This window comes from Magnolia sinica, chromosome 9 (genome assembly GCF_029962835.1).
Source record: "Magnolia sinica isolate HGM2019 chromosome 9, MsV1, whole genome shotgun sequence".
In the NCBI taxonomy this organism is placed as follows: domain Eukaryota; kingdom Viridiplantae; phylum Streptophyta; class Magnoliopsida; order Magnoliales; family Magnoliaceae; genus Magnolia; species Magnolia sinica.
This window is the reverse complement of record NC_080581.1, coordinates 87974336-88001018: the sequence shown is the minus strand read 5'-3', so window position 1 is coordinate 88001018 and position 26683 is coordinate 87974336. Positions and strand designations below refer to the sequence as shown.

General features: G+C 42.1%; 1 protein-coding gene across 1 annotated transcript; it reads left to right on the top strand.

The window, feature by feature from the left end:
• Positions 1-767: 767 nt before the first annotated feature.
• LOC131255986 (subtilisin-like protease SBT5.3) lies at positions 768-25095 on the top strand. The gene is made up of 6 exons (XM_058256956.1): positions 768-1430; positions 10261-10355; positions 10825-11070; positions 11588-11702; positions 11955-12168; positions 24363-25095. The coding sequence occupies exons 1-6, from the start codon at positions 864-866 to the stop codon at positions 24905-24907; spliced, it is 1782 nt and encodes a 593-aa protein (XP_058112939.1). The 5' UTR covers positions 768-863; the 3' UTR covers positions 24908-25095.
• Positions 25096-26683: the final 1588 nt, after the last annotated feature.

Here is a 26683-nt window from a genome sequence, read left to right as displayed (position 1 = left end):
AATCTTCTTGCCCCAGCCCATCTCATCGAGACGATTCTACCGTCGATTCGACGCTCGTTTAGAATATCTTTCGCTGCCATTGCATCCTGCTCATATCAAAAACGTACAAAAGCATATCCTCGGCTTAGAGATCCCTGGGAGAGTAGGGATGTACACATCCAGGAGCTTGCCATTCTTAATGAAAATGCCCCAAATGTCTTCCCTGGAGCAATTGAAAGGGATATTGCCGACGAACAAACTGAAATCTGTTCTATTGGATTGGAGGATGCGAATCGATGTTAGGGTGTTGGGTTGTCAAATGGGGCTCTCGACGGTGGAGACGAGAGGCGGCCCTAACCCTTCTGGCTGGAGATCTACCTCTCATGCCCTAACAAATCTTCATGCGCTTCCACTCTTATCCACTATGGAAGATTACCTACGTTTATATATTACCTTATGCAGTTTACACACTTTTCTTTTCTCTCCATTTATAATAAATTCAGAAGGTTACTCCACATAAACCTTTTTTAGACTAATTTAATACTGAGGAAAGCATTCTTAACATTCAGTTGATAAAGATCAAGATTTCTACAGTATTAAGTGATAGTTGGACCTTTAATACTGTGGGTGTCATCGATATTGAAATCCATTATTCCAATGGTTAGGATCACACTACCATAGCCCCAATTTTATTTATTTATTATATATATTTTTTAAGGCCCACATGTACAAAACTCTCCAATATATGGCCTGATGTAGACGGTTGTAAAATGAGAAAAGCAAACGTAGAAAAGGTCAAAGATCGAAGGCCAGGATCTTCTAATCTGGGAGATTTGTGGGCCATCCAACATCAACCATGACAGTTTAAACACACAATTTGTGTGATGATCGATCAGATGCAATTTTTTTACAGGAAGCTGATCGGGGCCAGATACTTCAATAAAGGGTACAAGGCTAAAGGGGGCGTAGTCAACGCGTCCACATCCTCCGCACGTGACACCGAAGGCCATGGAACCCACACTCTATCAACGGCCGGTGGCAGCTTTGTCCCCAAAGCGAATTTCTACGGTTACGCTAGTGGGACAGCGAAAGGTGGGTCCCCCAATGCACGTGTGGCCGCTTACAAGGTATGTTGGCCCCCGATCGACGGCTACGAATGCTTCGGTGCGGATGTTATAGCATCATTCGATACAGCCATCCATGATGGCGTCGATGTGGTGTCCGTATCGCTTAGTGGGGACCCCAGCACTGATTATTTAGACGATGCTGTGGCCGTCGGATCGTTCCACGCCGTTAAAAATGGGATCGTGGTTGTTTGTTCGGCTGGGAATTCAGGGCCCACTCCAGGTACGGTCTCTAATACAGCACCGTGGATCTTGACGGTGGGGGCCAGCACTATGGATAGGGAGTTCCCATCGTACGTTGGACTCGGGAACAACAGGCAATACAAGGTTTGATTTTTTATTTATTATTTTCACCACCTATAAACCAGTCATCATATGGATCATGATCAAGGTGGACCGTGCACCTGGTGGGCCACGGGTGGAGGTTCGCATGGATTTAGAAAATTTTGGGATTTTACAAAACACTGCCTTCTTAATAAGGAATTTACATTCCACAACTATTTTAAAATTGGTTTTCAAGTCAAGAAGCTACTCTAATTATTTCAATAACCATCATTTGGGTAACTTTAGATTTCAAGTCAGCAATGCCAGTAATGCTTCGGCAGCTCAAGTGGCCCACCGTGATGTTTATGTGAAATTCATCCCTAGAATTAGCCTCATCCGTGGTTCAGATAGACCACAGCGTAGAGGGCAGGCCTTCCACCCCAAATCATTCAGGCCCATCTGTGATTCAGGTGGACCATAGTGTATGTTGCAACCCTCCCACACCAAACTATTTACTCTCATTTGCCCACCTGAATCTTGAATTAGTCTAACGTTCAAGTACATGCATAAATTTTATTGTGACATTTAATGGCTCCAGTATAATTCATATAATTATAGTTGTGACACCCATATCCATGGCTCAATTGGCAGACTGAGTGGAGATACCTTGTTTCAACACTTGAGGCCTTGGTATCGATCCTTAGTGGGGGTGGCTAATATGGAGTGTGTGTACTGACATGGGTGTGTTCTAACAAGCTAACCCAAACACACACACACACACACACACACACACACACACACACACACACACAATATATATATATATATAATTATAGTTGTGGGCATGTAAAAACAAGGGTGAATGTCTCGGATGTGGCTTGAGTAGATCATGGGGTCCCACGGAGGTGGGTGGGACCCCTAAATGTGAAGCCCACCATGATGTATGTGACTACATTCGTACCTTCCATCCATATTGAAAGATCATTTTAGGGCATGAACCAAAAAATGATGCAAATAAAAAATCTCAGATGGACCATAGTCCATAGTGCAGGAAACAATGGTAATTGACCATTAAAAACTTCTTTTGGGCCACAAAAGCTTTGAATCAAAATGGTATTTGTTTGATCACTTCGTCTAAGTCTTTGTGACCTAATAAAAAATAAACATGTACACCGAATCCATGAAGGTTTTAGGTGGGGGATTCAATCGGGAGTGTTTCCAGTGGTGTAGTCCAACTAAGATTTGGGTCAACTTCATTTTTGGGATCATGGCCTAAAAAGAGCTGTTAAATTGGTTTGATGGCATGGATTTAAGGTGATGGGGTTTTCCTCCTCAATTCAGGGGAGAGACAGTGCAGTGGGTTAAAAATTCGGAGTGCTTCACCGCGCTGCACGACCGGTCGTGGGTGGCGCTCGACTCAAAGTCCAACGACCAATTGATGTATCTGACCCGATCTGGTGGATCTGACCCGATCCAACCTAATCCGGCCTGATTCGAACCGACGGCATGGATCGGTGCGGATCGAGTTGGGTCATTCAAATCTGAATATTTTTTGGATCGAGTTCGAATCGTGGTCAATCCGGACCGATCCAATCCGAATGGATCCGATCCAATCCGATTCGACCCAATCTGGAGTGGATAAACCACATGCATTCACGGTGGGCCCCAACAGAGTTTACTTAGTAGTAAGTACCGGAATCGGATCGGGTACTCCCCCTAGTTTTGAAACTAAACATGTGAGAGAGAAATTTTGAAAGAGGAGAGAGAAACAGAGATAGAGATTTAGAGTGAGAGAAGGAGAGAAGGAGAGGAATGTCCTGGCATTTGGTGTTGACACTGGCCAATGGCTGATGGTCGATTCTATGGGCCCCACCATGATCTATGTGTTTCATCCATGTTGTCCATCTATTTTTCTAGATCATTTTATGGTATGAAACTAAAAATGAGGTATATCCCAATATCAAGTGGACCACATTATAGGAAACAATGTTGAATGAACATTGACCATTGAAAACTTTTGGGGGTCATAAAAGTTTGGGATCAAGCTGATCTTTGTTTTTTCCCTTCATCTAGGTTTGTATGACCTAATTAACAGATTGGATGTTGAATAAACAGTATAGTGGGCCTTAGGAGGATTTTAGTGGAGGATATCCAATCATTATTGTTTTCCTGTGGTGTGGTCCACCTGAGATTTTTATCCCTCCAATATTTTCTATCAAGAGTTAAAATGATATGTAAAAATGGATGAATGACATAGATGAAATACATGCATCATGGTGGGGCCCACAGATCACCGAACACCAGCCACGGGGCTGGTGGCGGGGGAGTAGCCAATCTGTTTCCATCGGTACCACACACCAGCTATATAGCTACTGTAGCCTAGGTACGTGTCGTGCGAAGACGAGTACTAATGCTCCTCGAGCACCGAGTTTTATGAACGGTTCAAAGGAGATCAAAGTTATATGGGCCCCATAGTGATGTATTTATTATATGATCTACACCGTTCATATATTTTTAGAGATCATTATAGAGCATTATCCAAAAAATGAATAATATCCAAAAATCATTTGGACCACACTACAACTAGCAACAAAGATAATGATATTTATTAGACAATGGTTGGACAATTCAGTATTCCACCATGTGTCTATGGAGACCTCACCCGCTAGCCTATTGCTGAAATTACAAGGGATGTATGAGAGGAAGACAACCGGTAATAAAAATTTTCTGATAAGGCAACTTGTAAATCTCAAGTTCAAAGATGGTGGTTCTGTGGCCGAGCACATGAATGAGGTCAGCAATATAGTGAATTACCTCTCCGCTATAAATATGATCCTGGATGATGAATTGCAGGCTTTGCTATTGCTTAGTTCATTGCCTGACAGTTGGGAGACATTAGTGGTGTCTCTAAGTAACTCCAAGCCAGACGGAAAGATTTTCATGAAACAGGTAACCAGTTGTCTCTTCAATGAGGAGACAAGGAGGAAGTCTCAAGGGCCTACTCAGAAGAGGCTCTTGTGACACAGGAACGGGGGGAGGAAAGAATATGAAAGGTGAGAAGGCCCGAGATAAATCAAGAGGTAAGTTGAGTACCAGGAAAGATGTTAAATGTTGGAATTGTGGCAAGAAGGGCCACTGTAAGCATGAATGTCATAAGAATAAGAATGACAAGAAAGGAAAAGTAAATGAGAAGGAAGATGAATCAGATTCCACTACGGTCGCTTCAGATAGCGACGTTGTAGTTATTCTTTCAGCAGATCATGATGTTTGTCTCACGGCTACGAGTCAGGACACCGACTAAGTGATTGACTTGGGAACATCTTTTTATGCGACTCCATGCAGGGACTTCTTCCCAAGTTACAAGTCAGGTAACTATAAGACCGTGAAGATGAGAAATTCTGACGTATTGAAGATCATAGGGGTTGGTGTTATTTGTGTGAAGACCGATGTGGGCTACACATTGGTTCTTAGGGATGTGAGGTATATCCCAGACCTTCGCCTTAACTTAATGTCGAAGGAAATGTCGGATGATGATGGCTATGAAAACCGGTTTGCTGATGGGCGCTGGAAGCTCATCAAAGGTTCGTTGATCACAGCTGCACCCTTTAAAAGGCAAGTGTCAGTGTGTGCAATGATGGGTTGAACGCAGTGGAAGATTCAGCTATGGACATGTGGCACAGGCATTAGGCCACATGAGTGAAAAATTGCTTCAGCTACTAGCAATAAAGCGGCTCTTTCCAGACGTAATAGGTATGCCTCTTAAAACCTGTATTGATTATTTATCAGGGATACAACATAGGGTTTCATTTGTTAAAACTGTTTCTCATGTTAATAAAGTGCATACATTAGATTTAGTTTATTTTGATCTTTGTGGTCCTATGAAGACGAAAGCCTTGGGTGGGCATTGTATTTTGTTACTTTTATAGATGATGCATCTAGGAGGGTTTGAGTTTATGCTTTGAAATCCAATGACGAGGTCTTTGGTGTGTTTAAATTATTTTATGCTATGGTCGAGAGAGAAATATGTAGATCATTGAAGTGCATCCGCACCGACAAGGGTGGTGAATACATTGGCGACTTTCATGAGTATTGTAAGTCCTTGGGTATACGGTATGAACAAACGATTTTCAAGACCCCCCATCATAATGGTGTGACTAAGCGAATGAATCGCACCATTGTAGAGAGAATCAGATGCATGTTATCCCATGCGAAATTGCCCAAGACGTTCTTGGGGGGGGGGGAGGGGGGGAAGCAATGCACACAATAGTGTATTTGATAAACAAGTCTCCATTAACCTCGTTGAATGGAGAAGTACCTGAGAAGGTGTGGACTGGACATGATCCATTGTACAGTCATCTCAGGGTATTTGGATGCAGGGCATCCGTTCACGTACCAAAGGACGAGAGGTCCAAGCTCGATATGAAGATCAGGAAGTATGTGTTCGTAGGGTACGGTGATGAAAAGTTCGGTTACAGATTGTGGGATCCGACCGAGAAGAAGATCGTCAGGAGCAAAGATGTAGTATTCTTTGAAGATTAGTGTATCAAAGACATTGGTAAGCCAAAGAAGAACCAGCTTAGTTCAGGTGAGCTAGAGGATATGGATCTAGTTATTCCTCCCATGGTCCCTGATGACGGGGGAGTACAGAAAGGTTTAGAGGACGAGGGAGTTCCTACAAAAGATGGACCAGTGGAGCAGCCCCCACTTGATCCACCTGCTGAGCCACAGGTGAAGAGGTGATCTAGGGACAGACAGCGGTCTAAGAGATACTCGCCACATGAGTACATTATCTTGACTGATGAGAGAGAGCCAGAAGATTATTCTAAGGTCCTAACTGACGAGTATAAGGAGGAGTGGTTGAAAGTTATGCAAGAAGAGATGGAATCCTTGCATAAGAACCACACCTATGATATGGTGAAATTGCCTAAGGGTAAGAAAGCTTTAAACAACAAATGGGTGTTCAGAAAGAAGGTTGAGCAAAAGAATTCACAGATAAGGTTCAAGGCCAGACTTGTGGTGAAAGGGTTTAGTTAGAAGAACGGCATAGACTTCGAAGAGATATTCTCACCAGTGGTGAAGATGACATCCATACGGGTGCTGCTTCGATTGGCGACTAGCATGGATCTGGAGATAGAACAGTTAGATGTTAAAACTGTCTTCCTCCATGGTGACTTGGAAGAAGAGATCTACATGCACCAACCAGAGGGGTTCGAAGTCAAGGGCAAAGAGCATATGGTGTGTAGGCTGAGGAAGAGCTTGTATGGGCTGAAACAAGCTCCACGACAATGGTACAAGAACTTCGATGCATTTATGTTGAAGCATTGGTATGACAAAATGGAGTCGGACCACTGTGTGTTCATGCGCAAATTCTCAGATGGTGATTTCTTAGCTTTGCTGTTATACGTTGATGACATGCTCATCATGAAAAAAAATATCAAGAAGATCGACAAGTGGAAACAGGAGTTGGGCAAGTCGTTTGCGATGAAAGACTTGGGTCCGGTTAAACAGATCTTAGGAATGGAGATAACCCGTGATAGAAGCAGCATGAAGCTTTAGCTGTCACAAGAGTGGTATATTGAGAAAGTCCTACAGCAGTTTAATATGAATGTAGCGAAGCCAGTAAGTACTCCACTGGATGGTCACTTCAGATTGAGCGACAGTCAGTGTCCTAAGATGAAGGCAAAGGTGGAAGAGATGCAGAAGTTACCATACGCGTCAGCTATAGGAAGTTTGATGTATGTTATGGTGTGTACACGCTCAGACATAGCATATGCGGTTGGTATTATCAGCCGGTATCTTGCCAATCCTGGCAAAGAACACTGGGCAGCGGTGAAATGGATATTGCGGTATCTAAGTGGCTCATCCAGGTTGAGCCTATGCTATGGTGACGAAAAATCTGTCTTAGAGGGTTACACAGATGCAGATATGATAGGCGACATAGACTCAAAGAAGTCTACATCGGGGTTCATGTTCACGTTTGCAGGGGGAGCGGTTTCTCGGCAAAGCAAGCTACAGAAGGTCGTAGCGTTATTGACGACAGAGGCCGAGTACATTGCAGTCACAGAGGCATGTAAAGAGATGCTTTTGATGAAGAGGTTCCTACAGGAACTTAGCCTGAAGCAGGAGCAACATGTGGTCTATTGCGATAGTCAGAGTGCTATACACTTGAGCAAGAATCCAAGTCAGCATTCCAAGTCGAAGCACATAGAGATTCGGTATCATTATATCAGAGATACTTTAGAACAGAAGGTGTTACAGCTTGAGAAGGTCCACACGGACGATAATGGGTTAGACATGATGACCAAGGCTTTGGTCAAGGAAAAATTTGAGGTTTGTAGAAACCAGGCTGGCTTGAAAAAGGTGAATCCCTCCTGAGTCGGAAAGGGGGAGATTTGATAGGATTTTCCTCCTCAGTTTAGGGGAGAGACAGTGCAACGGGTTGAAAATTCGGAGTGCTTTACCGCGCTTCTCGACCGGTCATGGGTGGTGCTCGACCAGTCGAGTGGGGCTTGACTTAAAGTCCAACAACCAATTGATGTAAATTTGTCGAGGTGCTCGACCAGTCGAGGGAGGTGCTTGACCAGTCGAGGGAGGTGCTCGACCCGTCGAGGATTCATTTCGACCAGTCGAGCTTACGCAGATTTGAGTCCGGATCTTGTGCGGACTGCGAAAATCTAAGGCCTTTCACAACAGGATGCGGAAGGGAGTTTCCTAAACTATAAATATGAGTGTCTAGGGCTTTTCTAGGCAATGCAAGAGGGTTTCCTAAAGCTTTACAAGTGTTTGCTAAAGGGTTTAGGGCTATCAAAGGTGTGTGTGTGTGTGTGTGTGTGTGTGTGTGTGTGAGAGAGAGAGAGAGAGAGAGAGAGAGAGAGAGAGAGAGCAAGCTTGTAGAAGGGATGTTATGCTCGTGGAGGTGATCTACTGTGCAATAAACATCTCAGCGCTTCTACATACTCGTAATCAGTGAAATCTCTCCGTTTTTATTTTATTTTCTCATTGTTTATCCACTCCTGCATGAGTGAAGAAGGTTGTAATGTTCTATTTCATAGTGGATTGTTGATCTGGACGAGGTCCCCTGATTTTTACCTCTTTGAGGGTTTTCCATGTAAAAATCTCTTGTGTGGTGTGGTTTATGCTTTGATTTATTTCATTGCTTTATTATCCCATAATTCTAATTTGTTTTGGGAGGCTAGATCCTAAGGTTTTGTGCAAGGCCCCCAACATAAGGCATATACATACATCACTGTGAGCCCCACAGTCAAGGGTCCCACCCACCTCAATGTAGCTACCCCTGGATATCTCTCACTTATAACTGTTGTTGTGGGTGTGACTCATTGGAATCATAAGTTTGGCTTTTCTTTTCTTTTTTTTCTTTTTATCTTTTTTCCAGAGCCTACCATAGGGTTGCACATCTAATGGTCAGAGCAAATCTCATACACACATGATGGTATACCTATCAAGAACCAAGGATGGCATCCCCTTTTTGGGACAGTTGCAACAGGGATGCCACCCTTGATTTTCTCTAGGTCCACCATGACATGTATATAAAACCCACTCCAACAACTAAAATGTGTGATCTCACATTAGGGCCAGGGCCAAAACATCGAGCTAAGAAGTGATTCAGGCGGGCTATACCAAATGAAACAATTTCTAGAGATAAATCTACCCTTATTTCTACAAGGTGTAGCATGATGATTAGCTGAAATCCACTCTAACCATTAGATGTCACACCAAAATTTATATAGAAGTACATAAGTGCCGTTTGTAATTCAGGTGGGCCACACTCAGTCCTGTTTGATTGGGAGAGAATCAGGTGATACCTGGCCTAACCCAAGATAGTGCGACCCTTATCATGGGGCCACCTTTCTCATGCTTTTCATGAATTCAAAGAGCTGGAATGTAAATTCAATTTTAGTCGTTTGTAAATTTTTCAAAAAGAAAATTCATTTTAATTAGACGATCATAACTATCCAGACTATGATTTTATGGTCATGCGGGGACGATTAATATCATCAAACAAGCTTTAAAAATAAGCTGGGCTATTGAATTATACGTCCTGGAGATCACACACCACGACTTTGATGGTGTGTTGATGCCACCAAGTTCTGTGACCCTCGCAATAATGTTTGTGTTACATCCATTTATTTTGTGAGATCATTTTAGATGATGGCCCAAAAATTGGGCAGATCGAAAGCTCAAGTGGACCACACAAGAGAAAGCAGTTTGGACAATAGGGACCATTATTGAAACTTCCTACAGCCTACATGATGTTTATTCGCCAATCTAACCTGTTCATACGATCACACATATATGGATGAGGGGAAAACACAAACATCAGCTTGATCCAAAACTTCAGTGGCTCCGACAAGTTTTCAATGGTTGGCTCAATCCCCATTGCTTTGTATGGTGTGGTGCTCTTGAGCTTTGGATCTGCTGGGGTGCTCTTGAGCTTTGGATCTTCCTCATTTTTGGGGCCATGTCCTAAAATGATCGAGCAAAATAGATAGACAGTATGGATATAACACATATATTCAATGACCACTATTTCCTATAGTGTGGCCCACTTGAGATTTGGATCTGCTTCATTTTGGGACAATGCCTTAAAATGAGCTGAAAAATTCAATGGACGGCGTGGATTAGACAAAAAATTCACCGAATAGTTGCGTGGGAGTGAGCTAAGAGTCTGACAGCCCTGAGGGATTTTTTCATGTGATATGTTACACCCAAAGGTCTCTCATTTGGAAGCAAGCGAGGCAACTCTATCCACGTCAGGGCCTCACCGAATTCGGTTACCTTTTTGTCTCCATCCAACCGTCCGACACATGGTAGGACCCACATGCTAATGGACTGGATTACTTTTTAATTTCTTTCTAATTTTCATACTTGATAGGGACAAAGCCTTTCGAACAAAGTCCTTCCAGAGAAGTTCTATCCTCTGATCAGCTCCGTCGATTGTAAGGCTGCAAATGCAACGAATCAACAAGCGTAAGATGCAATCCATTAAACGGTTGAGATCTGTTGGGTAAATCTTCACCAATGATAAATGTGGTGATTAGCCTAGCCTCTCGGATTGGTAAATTGCTGAATAACCGTACCGATTGAATGATATTGAAGCGGCCGTTCTAATGAACGGCCCGGATTAGACAACAAATTCACCGATGGATACTGCGAAGGTTTACATACTTCGGCCACAACTGCCTGTGCCAACGTGGCATGTCTTTGTGAAATCCAATCCGTCCATCATGCTCATGTCACTAATCAAGCCGTTCATCAGGAGAAATACATGTGCACATTGGACGGACAGTTTTCTAACCGTCCATTCTTGCCTGACTATCTACCCAGACCATCAACAAGGTGGTCCCACCTGATGGAGGGCTCAGATCTTGCACTTTGTTTTAGCATTAACAAGCACTAATCAGTATGCCCATTTTGATTTGAACTGATTTTTTTGTAGGCAACTCTGTTACATTGGATGCCTTGATCCTAAGAAGGTGAAAGGAAAGATCGTGGTCTGTCTTGATGGTTTTAATGCAGCAGAAGAGAAAGGCGAGGCCGTCCATCAAGCTGGTGGGGCCGGGATGATCCTGGCCAATGATCTAGCCGGTGGAAATGATATCATGGCTGAGGCCCACGTCCTCCCGGCCACACACATCTCAGCCACTGATGGTCTTGCTGTGTTTGGCTACATTAATTCAACAAAGTAAGTTTCTCTTGTGTAGATGGACATCTTGATTTGAAAGTCGTTTGGCCAGAATGATACAGTGTGGGCCCAGGACATCAGAGCCGTGCAATGGTAGAAACCATCATGAAGATCATAGGACCGAAAAATGAGGTCATCTGACTCATCATAAACCACATAAACGAAATAAATGGACATCCAACGGTTTGACCCAACATAAAGGTGTGGCCCACATGATGAGTGGACTACCCCGATTTTTTCTCCATATGATCTTTATGATGGTTCCCATCTTCTGGACGGCTCAGATATCTCACACCTTTACAACCATACTTGGGTTATGTGTGATCATTCCCCTTTATAAAATGAAAATGTACGACATGTGGATTGTGTAACCAACCCATATTTCTCATATGGGCCATCCATGGTGGGACCCATTCAATGGACGGTCTGGATCGCTGTCTACATTACTACATGGAGGTTGGGCACACTTTTAAACCCATTTAAGCTTTATTATTATTAATTTTCTATTATTTTGTAGGGAGCCTGTGGCGTACATCACGGGTCCCACCACAAAACTCAACACGAAACCTGCACCGTTCATGGCCACCTTCTCATCTCCAGGCCCCAGTCCCATCACGCCCTATATCCTAAAGGTTTGTGATCAATCCCACTGATTTAATTCATCTGAGCCGTTCCCCTGTTATGCTTCAAGATCTGACCCGTTCAACCGTTCGATGGGTAGCCTATCATGTAAATGTCCACCTAATTTTGATGATCCAGTGGGTCTGACTCTTCAAACGAACGGACAAGATAAAAGTAGATCTCAGTTGTGGGGCCCATGTAAAGTGGTGTGGCTCACCAAGCTTGTAATGTTTTATTTATTATGATTATTATTTTTTGGACAGCCGGATATTACAGCACCAGGGCTGAGTGTTCTTGCTGCATATAGTGGAGCATCGAGCCCTACGACCCTGTCTTTTGATTCACGTCGGGTCCTTTTCAACGTTGTATCTGGAACGTCCATGTCATGTCCTCATGTTTCTGGGATTGTGGGCCTTCTCAAGACTCTCCATCCTGACTGGAGCCCAGCAGCGATTAGATCTGCAATCATGACCACTGGTGAGAAATCTCTTTTCTTTTATAATTCAATTACAGTTAGGTTGGCACTAGGCCTAGATGTGTCAGGCCCATCTTTGAACTGGGCTTGGGCCTCTTAGCTTCGACCATAGACTGTGAGTGGGCCTCTCTTTATGGGCCTATCATTTTCAATCTGGGCTGGGGCTCAAGACATTGTAGCCAGACTCAACCCAACCAAACCCAGCCCAACTTAGGATGGTTGTGTTTTATCATGCAAATATGCCATTCCAATCCTTGCTTTCGGACAACACGTGTCACGTCCTGAAATTCGGTACTCGAGTTAGCCATGCTCGAACCCGAATTTTAGGACCGTGAGTTGTACTTAAACAAAATAAACAACGCAACTCACATTATAATCATGTATTTTCAAGGCAATCAAAGCAACTAAAAAAATAAAAATCATTGTCATTAAATAACATCCACTAACCAATTCTTGAATCTTTAATTATGTTGATAATAATAATAACAAAATGCATTGAATCTTAAGAAATCTTCAAATAAAACAATAAGAAAAGTCCCCAATCTTTCCCAGCCAGTTCTTCATGTATAAACCCTGCAAAACAATCTATACGGGTGTGAGCGCGACAGCTCGTAGGGTTAAATCATTTCCAAAATTGAAATTTTTACGTTAGCACCAACACAACTTAATAGAATAAATAGGATCAATTGAATCTGTCACGCCCCAAACTCGGAAACCGGACTCACAAAATTTTCGATCACCGAATCTGGCGCCGACAGCTTCTGTAGTACCCCATTTTCGGCTCTTAGTGCCCATTCGCCAGGTTCCGATTCTGGGATGTTACGAGGAGGATTTTCAACATCAATTTGATTCATAATAAGCATAACTAAAAGCGTAACGTACAAACAACAACCAAAAACTCCATCACATTTCCACTATGATAAAAAATTTATAAGTACAGAGCGCATAAATGGGAATACAATGATGATGAACAAAAAACTCCAAGATGATCTGGTAAGCGCTCCTTCCTCAGTGTTGTTACGGTCCAACGTCACTTGTGCACGTAACGGTCTTGCATAAGCTTATGGAAAGCTTAGAGGGTGGTGAAAGTATGTGCGCAAGGTAGTAATACAATTATGCAGTATTAGAGTAATGCGGAATATGCTGATGAATCCATGAATACTATTAGCTGTACCAAGGTTATGTAATGTAAGACATGAACGATGTCGTTCATACCAAGACCATGCGATACGAGATGCAACTCAAGCATATGAATCCTCATCTAAGTCCACATATCAATACAGCTCAACTCTGGAATATCACCGGGGTCTAGAACACTCCAAGCCAGACTGTTGCCCCATCGCGCGCAATAAGGTGAGTGGAAGAGACCTCACTATCCGTTTGCCAATATCGGACCCGACTTGTCAATAGCGGACTCATTCCTCGAGCTGGTCAAACTCAGCCTACTTTGCGCCCTCCTCTCAGGCGGGTAAGGCCGCACTCCCTTCCAACCGACCACGACATAGTGGAAAGCACTGCCTCCTGGTATTCGGCATTCGGCGCTCGTGCATCCACTCGTTTTAGACGTTGGAGCAACCTTCTGGTACCATAAGGGTTTAGGGACTTTCACCCATGGATATCTATAGCACCCCATGTAGAACAAAATTTTCGGTATCCAATCCTGCCAACCACGATACGCCTGTGGAGGCTACGGCCCTGATGTCACTAGGGTGTACAGTAACCATGTCATACAATGTGAAATGCATGAATCACACTATCCAGTCATGCGGCAATCCTGCGCATATCGTGCGCTCATGTGGGCATCACCACTTATCTGCGAGCCCATAAACAATCTTGCCTGAAGGCATATGCTATGATCAGTCACTCCTCATATCAAGCATACATATGATGCGGATGAGCATGAATCATGGAACTATACTAAACATGCTATATGGTGATGGATTCTGCTCATAACGAAGATGGCCTATACGACCTACATACTACAAGTATGGGCCTAACAATGGGCCCTAGGGAGAGTTACAATGCGGACATTTAACCATCATTGCTCTTACAATGTGGGCGTCAAACCATCATTGCTCCCAAGGCATGATCGCCAAAAAAAATCATCACATATATCCTGGTAGAATCTCACATCGCAATGGGCCTCATATACATCACATTCAGCCCACACATAGGCCTCACATACGTCTCATTAAGCCTCATATACATCAAATGGGCCACATCATATGGGCCGCACCGATGGGCCGAATCAAATGGGCCGATTCAAATGGGCCCAAACCAACCCACCATTCATCTATTGCTAGAGATCATTTTAGAACATTATCACAAAAAAAAAAAATGAATCACATCCAAAGGATCATTTGGACCATACCACACCTAACAGTGGTGATGACGATTCCCACTATTAAATTTTCAGTGGGTCCCACCATAGTATTATTTCCCATCCAGTCTATTCATAAGGTCATAAGGCCTGGTTAAGGAGGACAAACAAATGTCATAGTGGTCCAAAATCTTGTAACCCAAGGGGTTTCAATGGTGGACGTTCATCCCACTATTTTCTGTAGTGTGGTCTACCTGATACAGATCTGTCTTATTTATAGTCTCAAGCCTTAGAACCGGCTTACCAAACGGATGGACGGTTGGATGAACCGTATACAGCAGGTGGGGTCCACTCTCGCCAAATGCTTAAATGGCTTGGATGACATATATATAATATGAAGGGCCCACTGGCCAGCCATCTGGACGGTGGGATACAAAGCATACATTACGGTGGGGTTCAAACCACCTGCTGGTGTGCGGTACCCAGCCAATCAGTTGGTGAGTTGGGTCCTATGTGGGCCACCATAGTATATGTTATATAATATATTATATTAATATGTATTTTATTTTATTATTATTATTTTTTATATTGAAATGATCCACCGTCTAGACCCATGTTTGGACGGACGGTGTGGATACAAGACATGCATCACAGTGGAAGATGGACTGCATGTATAAAACACATTCATCATGGCTGGGATCCACCGTCCATGCGCTGGACGGTGGATGCAGCGCATCATCTAGGTGGTCCCACCGTCAGGACGGCTGGATGGTGTGGGTGCAACATGCACCATGGTGGGGCCATACATGGCACCGTCTAGATGGATGGTGCAGATGAAACACACACGTCTGGTGGGTCCCACCAAATAAACAGATGGACGGTGTGGGTGTGACCCGCACGTCAGGTGGGTACCCACCGTCCAGCCATCTGGACGGTGCGTGGACACCAGCCAATCCTTCCCAATAGGTGGGTCCCTCATGGGGCCCACCACCATAGTATATTATATTATTATAATAATTATTATATCTATATTATTATTTTATTTCTAATATTATTTTGCTGCATGTACAGCGTCCAGATGAACGGCTGGACAAAATCCATACATCAAGGCCTCTGGTGGGCCCCACCCTCACACCTGTTACACATGTGGGGTGGGTCCCACGCAAATAGGTGGATGGTGGGATATAATACATACCGTTTGATGGGGCCCACCCCTCTGATGACGTCATTACGACAGTTATATAGCTACTGTAGGTTCACTAGCCAATCCGTTCTACAGTGAGTGGGCCTCACCGTCCAGCAAGCTGGACGGTGCGATCCAACCCATAAATCATGGTGGTCCTCATGCAGGATGGCATGGATACACCATGCATCAGGGTGGGGTCCACTACAGCGTGGCCCACTCGCTTGGATCAAGCCGATATTTGTATTGTCCCCTTCATCATGTTTGTCCCAAAAATGGGCAGTAATAAGGTGGGCCTCATGATCGAACGGTGAGGATAATACATCAAGGTGGGCCATACAAACAGGAAGCGGGAGAGAGAAAGAGAGAAAGAGAGATCGGAGATAACAGAGGGGCCCTGCCATTATGGGCCCATCTTAGATACAAGCATACATCAAAGTGGGTCCTACATATATGGACTCTTAACTCAAAAGAAATGAATGAAAGACAAAAATTCATGATCACCCACCGCCTTCTTCTTGCTCCCTTAGCTTCCTTTGCTCCTTAGCTTCGATCCCGATAGAAGAGATGGAGTTTTGATGGTTGAGATAGGAGATGAGAGAGTTAGGAAGTGGGCCACACAAAATTCTCTTATGGAGATTTAGGAGAGCTTGGACGTGTGGTATTTTGGTGTTTTGGGTTGCTTGGAAAAGAAGAGAGAAATAAGAGAGAGAGGAGATGGGATGGAGTGATGGATGGGAGAGAGGGATGGGTGTGTAAGAACTTTATTGACTTTTGAGGGAATTTGTGTAAGAAGGGTATGAGGTGTGTAAGGGTTTGTTGACTTATGGGGTTGCTTGGGGATGGGTGTGAGGTGATGTGTACTTGACCATTAATGAGATTGATGGATTAATTGAGGTGACATGTTGTAGAGATTCTCTTGAATTTTGCAACGCGTGACATTTTCCTCGAATTGAACGCGAGCCCACATTTCCTGGCCTGGGTATCGCCTCCGCACGCGAGATGCAGCATGGGAACCGCCGCGACAGCGCAGTCGCTACGGTACAAGTCTCGGGTTGAGTTGACTAGGGTTGACAGGACTCGACTTACAATCGTGCATAAACGTCGGATAAAGGTTGAAGGTTGCCAGAATTCGACCGAGAAGATTGCGGAGGCCTACGGAACAGTACGGTTTAGGATACGGGTCTTACAGAATCGACATTTTATATGACAACAATAACACTTTGTTTTTCGTAACAACAAAATAAGATAATACAGTCATATAAAATCCTTTTTGGTTCAATCCAGGATAGTGCACCCATGTATGTTCATCCTTTTAGGGAATGACCTTCGACAGAGCACCGGTGTTGATCCTTTTATGGAATGACCCTCGGCAGAGCACTTGGTGGATAGACTTTTAGGGTAAATACCCAGGGTAGAGCACCTGTGTGTGCATATCTTTTAGGGAATCACCCAGGGCAGAGTACCTGTGCTGATCCTTTCAGGTATGACCCTGGGCAGAGCACCCATAAACAAATAACATGGTGATCCTTTTAGGGCAGAGCACCCATAAATTGAAATATATTCATCATCATGTAATAATAAGGAAATAATTGTAATTTAAGCATGCCATGATAATAAAATGAAGTCAATTAATAACTCAAATAAATTATCTTTACAATATGCAACCAAGAAATCAAATAAAATAATATGCAACTAATGATAATGATCAAATAAATTTAATATATAATAAATAATCAACTTAATCTATATGTTAACCTAAATTTTTTAACAGGGAAGATCACCTACCTGATTTAGTGTGACAGATCCCATGTATGGCTAGATTAGGCGAGAAGATCTAAGATCGATACAAATGCAGTCTATTCGGTCCAGTTAGATCAAGTTCAACTCAATTCAACATAACGCCACTTGGTGGGCGTTTCTACGTGAAATGCTAAAGATCTCTACAGGAAAACACACATACTAATTATATTTCTATTATCCTAAAATTTATATATTCTAGAATCCAACTACATCAACATATTGACATACTGAGTCAACTTGGTGAGTCGACTCAATGAGTCAAGCCTTATGAACTACAACTATGAATTGATTCCTAAATAGAAAACTTGGGAGGGAAGGTTACTTGATAGATGGTGTATATGGGTTGGATTTCAACCTCAGAACCGGTACAGATAAATAATATGGATACAAGAGAACTTTTGGTTCAACTTTGATTGACATGAGGATGGTAAGCTTTAATGGTGATTTCCTGTTCTCGGCATATTTCGATGTAGCAATCTGTCTGGATAGCATGGATTCATCATGTGAAGCTTTTAAATGGTTGAAAATAAGCTATATACCCATTTTGTTGGTGGTTACATGGTTGAAGAGTTCTCAATTTTCTTACGTTGAAGAAGCGGAGAGAACATGAGAAGTGGTATTTTCCGATTGCTAGAATCAGGAGAAATCACAGGAAATTAAAGGTCCATTGAATGGAATTGGTTGAGGAAGATACAATGGCTGAGATTTGTGAGATGGTTTATACACAGACCGCAGTGTTGTGGAAGAAGTGCCAGCTTTTTTCGGTCGTGAAAGATGATGTAACTACGAGGAGTTGCGAACTGGATATGAAATGAAAGTTTAGGTGGGGTTTTCCATGAAGTTTGATGGGAATCAAAGCTGATCACAAGGTTTGTAATATCTCCATACAATGTGAACTCAAAACTAAGGCAGATCCGTTGATTAGGTGGGCCACACAAGAGGTTTTAGAGCAAAGGACCGAAACAAATAAGGTTTTATGGGATTTCAATTTGGATGGACGGTCCAGATTTAGAAGATGGGCCCTAGATGATGGATGGTGCTAGCCTCAGATGGGTAAGGGGTCTCACTGTGTGAAACGGAAAAGGAGGAAGAAGAGAAAATTTTCCTGGGCGGTTGCCTCGAGTGGTCACTTAAAATATATATTTATTTTTTTCAATTACACGGTGGGCCCCACAGAGATGACGTGATGAATCCACTTCACTCATCAGTTTCATTCAGACATGTTAGGTATGGGCCAAAAAATGAGATAGATCCGAAGCTCTAGTGGGCCACACCATAGGAAATGGTAGGATTTAGTTCCCACCGTTTACCAAAAAAAAAAGAAGGGTTGTTATAACATGCATCTTACATGCAGACCGTTGGATTCATTTTTCTAAGTGCCTATTTCTTTATGCATGTGTGGCCCACATGATTAACTGATGAATCTGGAACATTCATATGGTGGGAAAATAGGAAATTCACTAATTTTCAAACTGGGTAGGACTCACTCAAAATTTCAAGCTAAGGTTTAGGCCTGATTCAAGGCTCATTCAGGGCATGAGCCAGGCTCAGGACCAAGACTTATGAGTGTTGGGCTGGGCCATGCCTATATTGTGCAGCCCAAACCCAGCCCATTGCCACAATTAAATTACATTAGGTAGCAAACCAGGTATGGGTAGGGGTTCAACTTGCCGGCAACCCTATAGCTCAGTGGTAGACTCGTAAGAGTTTCAACATGAGGTCATGGGTTCAAGCACCATTGTGGTGTGAGCGCGTGGGCGTGTGTGATTTTGTGTGAAAAAAAAAAAACAAAAAAAACCTTAGGATTTGGGTTGACTTAACCTGATCAACCCAACTTGAGTTCGGGTTGTTAAGGTCCTTTGGTTGGGTCACTAACCTGGGTTGAATTCAGGTTGGGTTGGGGAAAATTACATGTGATTGGGTTAGGTTTAGTTCAGAAGTGTTAGGTTGGGACGAACACTGAGGACTTTTGGTTAGGTTTAGATTTGGTAGCTCATTTTAGAATTTGGGTCAAGTCTGGTTGTAGATTGGATCCTCTTGAGGTTAGGTTGAGCTTGAGTTAACCCTCATCCTGACCCAACCTGCCCAAATTGCACCCATGTAGGTTGGGTTTGTTTGAGAGTCAACCTGAGCTGGACCCAACCACAATCAGACCTAGCCTGATTTTCAACTTCCAAGCTTGAGTTCTGCTCTTCTAAACCCTAAACTGACCAACCGGACGGAGATACATGTGATTATTTCTATAGTCAAGTTGTTTTTTCTTTTTTCTTTTTCTAGCGCAGACTCACAGGAAACACCACAATCAGTACTTGAACTCATGACCTCAATGTTGAAATTCTTGTGAGTCTACTACTGACCCATGAGAAGAGCTGACACAAACCAAGCCAGCTTCAAAGCTTGGACTGCTTGGAATAGAAATTCAAACCAAACCAAGCCTTGGAGTTGAGATCTTTTAAAAAAACAAACTAAGCTCAAATCAGGGCACTACCAGCTCGGCTTAGCTCGGCTCAAAGCTCGACTTGATTCAGCTTGGTTTGATTGGGCTCATAGATTTTATGTGCACTATTTCATGTGGTGTGATCCACTGGAGCTTTAGATATGATTCAATTTTGAGATCATGTCTTAAAATGATATGTAAAAATAAACGGACGGCATGGATAATATATATACATGAGTATGTGGATAATACTTAATACATATACATGAATGCATGTTGTTTCCTATTATTTGGTCCACTTAAGCTTTAGATATGATTTAATTTTGAATCATGTTCTAAAATTATATGTAAAAATGGATGAACGCCGTGGATATCTTGTAATGTTATTTAATTTTGTAGTGTTATTTTTGTATTAAAAAGGTTTATATTATTAAATATATTATTTATTTAACAAAAAAATAAAAAAAAAAAACGAAGCGACCCCATTCAAACTTGGCTTGGTTCAGCTTGGCTTAGATATTTGGGCCAAACCAAACTAAGCTCGAGCTCATATAATCTGAATCAAAACAAGCTCAAATGCTAGCGATGGGCTGGAAGCTCCGCTCATGTAAGTATCGTATAAGTAAGGCAAACCATGGGCCTTGTGTACAGCTCTACCCATGAGTAAGGACCCACCTAACCTGAGGTTAAGTCAAAACGACCTGAACCCAAGTTACAGCCCTTAAACGATTGTATGTTTGGCTTTTTATTGAAAAAAAAAAAACAAATGTATAATGGTTCTTAAACCTTCTATTTTCCTAGATAATGATGACTCATCCTTGCATAAGTGTATGGCAATCCAGCCCGTCCAAAATGTGGGCCCCTTTGGATAGAGCATAGGCAAAGAGTGACACTAGTGGAGAAATCTCGACCATCTGATTTTTCTCTTTTGCATTTGAATTGTCCATGGATTTATTATTAACCATCTATTTGACAGCCAATCATCAGATGGTCAGGATTATTCCACCTGTCTAATTCTCAGGAAATGCACTTCCATGGTCAGCCCCATGATTTGATAACTATTTAATTAATTGGTCAGGATTACTTGATTCCCATAAATTTTTAGATGTGCTCTATCCACAATGGGACCCACAATTTAGATGGCCTGGATAGCTTATAAATCATTGTTGTTTTCTGAATGTGAAGAACTGACACAGGAATCTAGCCCCACCACCGTAAGGATGTGGATTGCCTACTGACGCTTCCAGTAGCTAGGTGGCTACTGGTCGGTGCTACGTGGCCATTACCATGATGTATCTGTGATCGGTGCTCTGTGGCCAGTATCATGATGTATCTGTTTTATCTATGCCATCCATTAATTTTTCTAGATCATTTTAGGGCATGAGATTGAAAAAAAATGAGACATCAAAACCTACGATAGACCACACCACAGGGAAACAATGGTGATTAAATACTCACCTTTAAAAACTTCCTGGAACTCACTGTAATGTTTATTTTCCATCCAACCTGTGTCATATGTGCTAAAAAATCACCTCTATTTTATGGCCCCAAGAAGTTTTTTATGGCAGGTGTTCAATCACATCTATTTTCCTCTAGTGTGGTCCACCTAAGATTTAGATTTATCTCATTTTTAGAGCCATGTATTAAATAATAATCTAAAATGGATGCACGTCATCCATAAAATGCATATATCATGGTGGTGCTCCCAGAGCACCGATAGCTGCGACTCACTTGGATGGGTGGGCTAATCGTACTGTGTAAACTCTGTTGAGCGCCCACTGTGAAATCATGTGGTTTATCCACACCGACCATTCGTTTTTTCAGATCATTTTAAGAGTTGAGCCCAAAATTGAAGTATATCAAAATCTCAAATAAACCATACCAAAGGAAACAGTGGAAGTATTGATTTCCACCGTTGAAGCCTTTCTAAGGCTCCGGTGATATTTATTTGTCATCCAAACTGTTCATAAGATCACAGAGACATGGATGAAGGGAAACATAAATATCATCTTGATCTAAAACTTCTGCTGGACCCCAAGAACTTTTCAACGGTAGACATCAATTCACACTGTTTTAGGTGGTGTGGTCGACTGGAGCTTTGCATATGATTAAATTTTGGTTTAAAGCCCTAAAATTATATAATAAAATGGATGGACGGAGTTGATACAACGTATCAATGCATGAATGACGGTAGGCCCCACAGAGTACACTAAGCGTACCGCAATCCGCAAATTTGCTCAATTTAGATAGGGAAAATCGTGTGGTTTTTACAAAACATGTGCTATGGCTTGAATCCATAGTCAATCCTATTTTCGATAGGAGCAGTTGACAATTGAATCCCATTTTTCCATTATTTTCGTATGTGTAATATTGCGAAAAGAAGGCCCGACTCCAAGTTGTTCAAGAATAGTGGCATTGAGTTTCTTGACCCTTTGCCTTTGCCTTGGGATTAGTCAGTTTTATTTCTCGATGGGGGCAGCGAAGGGATATAACTCAGTGGTAGAGTGTCACCTTGACGTGGTGGAAGTCACCATTTCGAGCCTTTTTTTTTTTTTTTTTTGAGCTTGATTATCCCTAAACCCAATGTGAGTTTTTCTATTTTGACTTGCTCCCCCGCTGTGATTGAATGAGAATGGATAAGAGGCTCATGGGATTGACGTGAGAGGGTAGGGATGACTATATTGTTGGGAGCGAACTCCAGGCTTACATGAAGTGCATGGATACAAGTTATGCCTTAGAATGAAAGACAATTCCGAATCCACTTTGTTTACTAACAAGGAAGCTTAGTTCACCCCGTGGCTAACTTCAAACAAATCTGAACTGTTGGTTGCCACTAACAGGATTTTTCTATTTGTTGCAATGTGATTGGGCCACGTTATCACATATGCCGCTGCTAACGTCATCAGTAGTGATGTGGACTAATGACAATGCGGGAAAAAAAATCATGTCCGTGACAAGAAGAAGATCTCACTTCCAAATATCTCACTTTTTAAATAGATAAGGCCATCATGAGGATCCCATATTACTCCCACATTTCAGGGAAAAAAAATAAAAAATAAAAAATCACATGCTGCAAAATTCAGCCTTATCTACTCATGAGATGGGCCACACCATGAAAACATTGTGTAATAAATAGAAATCTTGACCATCTGATTTTCCTCTTTTGCATTTGACTTGTCCATAGATTTATTATTAACCATCTATTTGACAGCCAATAATCAGATGGTCATGATTGTTCGACCTGTCTAATTCTCAGGAAATGCACTTCTATGGTGAGCCCCATGATTCGATAACTATTTTATTAATTGGTCAGGATTACTTGATTCCAGTAATTTTTTAGATGTGCTCTATCCACATTGGGACCCACAATTTAGATGGCCTGGATAGCTTATAAATCATCGTTGTTTTCTGAATGTGCAGAACTGACATAGGAATCTAGCCTACCACCGTTAGGATGTGGATTGCCTACTGACGCTTCCAGTAGCTAGGTGGCCACTGGTCGGTGCTATGCGGGCAGTATCTGTTTTATCCATGCTGTCTATTCATTTTTCCGGATATCTTAGGACATGAGATAAAAAATGAAACATATCCAAATCTAAGATGGACCACACCATAGGAAAATAATGATGATTGAATGCCCACCATTAAAAACTTCCTAGAGTTCACTGTAATATTCACTTTCCATCCAACCTGTTGATTAGGTCACATAGGCCTGGATGGATGGAAAACACATAAGTCAGCTTAGTCCAAAAAATTATATGGCCCCCAGAAGTTTTTCATGGTGAGCATTCAATCACCTCTATTTCCCTCTAGTGTGATCCACCTAAGATTTGGATCTGTCTTATTTTGAGGTTCATTCATTAAAGTAATGATCCAAAATAAATGCACGGCGTGGATAAAATCCATCCATCATGGTGGTGCTCACATAGCACCTATAGCTGCAACTCACCAAGATATCCTCTAGATATTTATTTATTTATTTATTTATTTATTTTGTTGCAATGTGATTGGACCACATTATCACATATGTAAATGTTAATGATGATGTGGACCAATGATAATGTACGAAAATAAGAAAGTTATGTTTATGGCAAGCACAGAATCCAGACTGGCTTCCAAAAATCCAACTTTTTTAATAGATTTGCCATAATGAGAATCCCATATTGCTCCCACATTTCAGGGAAAAAAAATCACATGTTGCAAAATTCAGCCCCATTTACTTATGAAATGGGCCACACAATGAAAACATTGTGTAGCCATTGATAAATAGATAAATAGTTGTAATGCTCCTACTTGCATCCCAACATTTGGATGATCCAATCAATCAATCCAGACCGTCTATTAGGTCATGCAACAATAACACTATCAGATGACCAGATCCGTCAATTAACTGACCTTCTTTCAGTTAAGATTTTATTATTTTGTGCTAACTCATCATCACATGCCTTGACAGCGAGGACTCAAGATAACATGAGAGAGCCCATGAAGAATTCCTCCTTTATCAAGGCCACACCTTTCAGCTACGGCTCAGGCCATGTGTGGCCGAACCATGCAATGGACCCCGGTCTAGTCTATGACCTGACCACCAACGATTACGTCCACTTCTTATGTGCCCTTGGTTACAATGCCACCCAAATGGCGATGGTGACAGACCACTCTTACTCCTGCCACCCTACCAGCATGTCCAGCATCCTGGATCTCAACTACCCTTCGATTGTGGTTCCATATCTCACCACCTCCACAACCATCAAACGAACAGTCAAGAACGTTGGCTTGCCAGGCACTTACACAGTCCAAGTTGATGCACCTAGCAGCGTATCAGTGTCGGTTGAACCCACGAGCCTGATTTTCGAAAGAACCGGCGAAGAGAAGACGTTTATGGTTAAGCTGATGCCTAAAAGGCATTTGGGCACTAATTATGTTTTTGGGAGGCTGATCTGGTCTGATGGTGTGCACTATGTGAGGTGTCCAATTGCAGTCTCATCTACAAACATATAAAAGAAAAGGGTTCGATCTTTTGGTCTTGATGGTTCGAGCCACGGTTCAAAAATGTGTTGCCCCATAGGACCGACATGGTCATATGATTAGAGTCGTCCATATTCTTATTGCTATCATAAACTATGGTCCAATAATCAGGCTTCAAGGATGATACTGAGTCCTAGCCTTCTATTTATTTGTATTTTGGACATGATATCACCAGTCTTAGGAAAGTATGTTTACTGGGAGTCCTAGCCTTCTATTTATTTGTATTTTGGACATGATATCACCAGTCTTAGGAAAGTATGTTTACTGGGAATTCATTCCATGCATATGTCTTGGAATATATTAAGGTGGATGGACATGAATGGCGTGTGTGTTTGGTTTGATCCTACCACCTCTTGAAAAGAAAAAATAATAATCTGGGGCCCACTTCCCATATGGGTCCCACTGCGATCCATATATGCCACGTGAACAACAACAGATGAGTCACATTCATGTGGTCATGGTCGATCATGCAAGAAGGCTTATACTAAAGCAAGTATATCTTCTTGTTGTTTTATCACTTGGATGATTTTAAACGAAGTACTTAAAAACCAGGTCAATCCAAAACTCAGGTGGACCACGTGTGTGGGACCCGGGAGTGCTCGGCCGTCTTTGGTGTATGCATTGTATGTACATGATGTCTATCAGTTTTGGCAGCCCATGTGGCCTATCTTGATGTCTGTACTCTAGACCCACGCTGTAACTTTCCTTGGGCAACATGACAGGTCTCAAGGTGAACCGCACTTGAGCCCTAATATAGAGCGTTTCAAGGTCCAAAGGATCTAAAATTATGGGCTAATGTGTGGGTCATATGTGAAAACCAAATGAGGCAATTTTCAAGCAAAATAGGGCTTGATATCTCTTAATATGTGGGCCATCTGATTAATTTGTGTGTTGCCAATACTTGGGGCCATTTCAACATATGTATTATGTTGCTTATTCTGTGTGGGTGTAGTTACATGATGAAGTGTATGGTCTGAATTCATAGTTCTATTCAGCCCATTGACAATATATATATTTATACATTTCGCCACCACTTTGTGGAAAATCGTTAGATATGAATATGTCAAATACATGTGACTCGATTGGTGAAATAGTATCTCTCTCCAAAAAAACATGTTTTTTTTTTTCACCGACACACAAAGAAAATATTTTGTTGCGAATGAACAAGATATTGAGGAATTGTCCATATGTAAGATCATGATTATTGATACGGGTCTTTTCCACATAAAAAGAGAATCTTTTGACACTCGATTTGCTTTATATTATATTATTCTTTTGACGGTCCAAGGGACCATTACTTGTGTCTTTGATGGCCATGGACCCACACTCAGTGGATCCCAATCTTATAATGCTATGAATGTTTAAACCATGATCATGGACCACACCGATCATGTGGACCACCCAGATGAATGATTGAGTATGTTGTAGTCTTGAAAGATGGTACATGTAACATGTTGAAGGAATAGCCCTTTAATTAATATAAGCTTGGACCTTAGCCAAGCCCATTCAAAAGCTAGAAAGAAAAGAGATGAGAAGTATGAGTGCATGGGGCATTTGACTTAGCCAAACCATTGGCCCAATAGGCTACTTTGTGGAAGGCCCAACTGGGCCCATAAATCTTGGAATGGGACATGATGAGATTGAAAATGTGTCATACACAAACACTTAGACTTTTACTTGAATTTTATTCCTTAAGAAAATGACAAGAGCTAGTATGGTAAGACTAAATTTATGGACTTAGCTTTTATT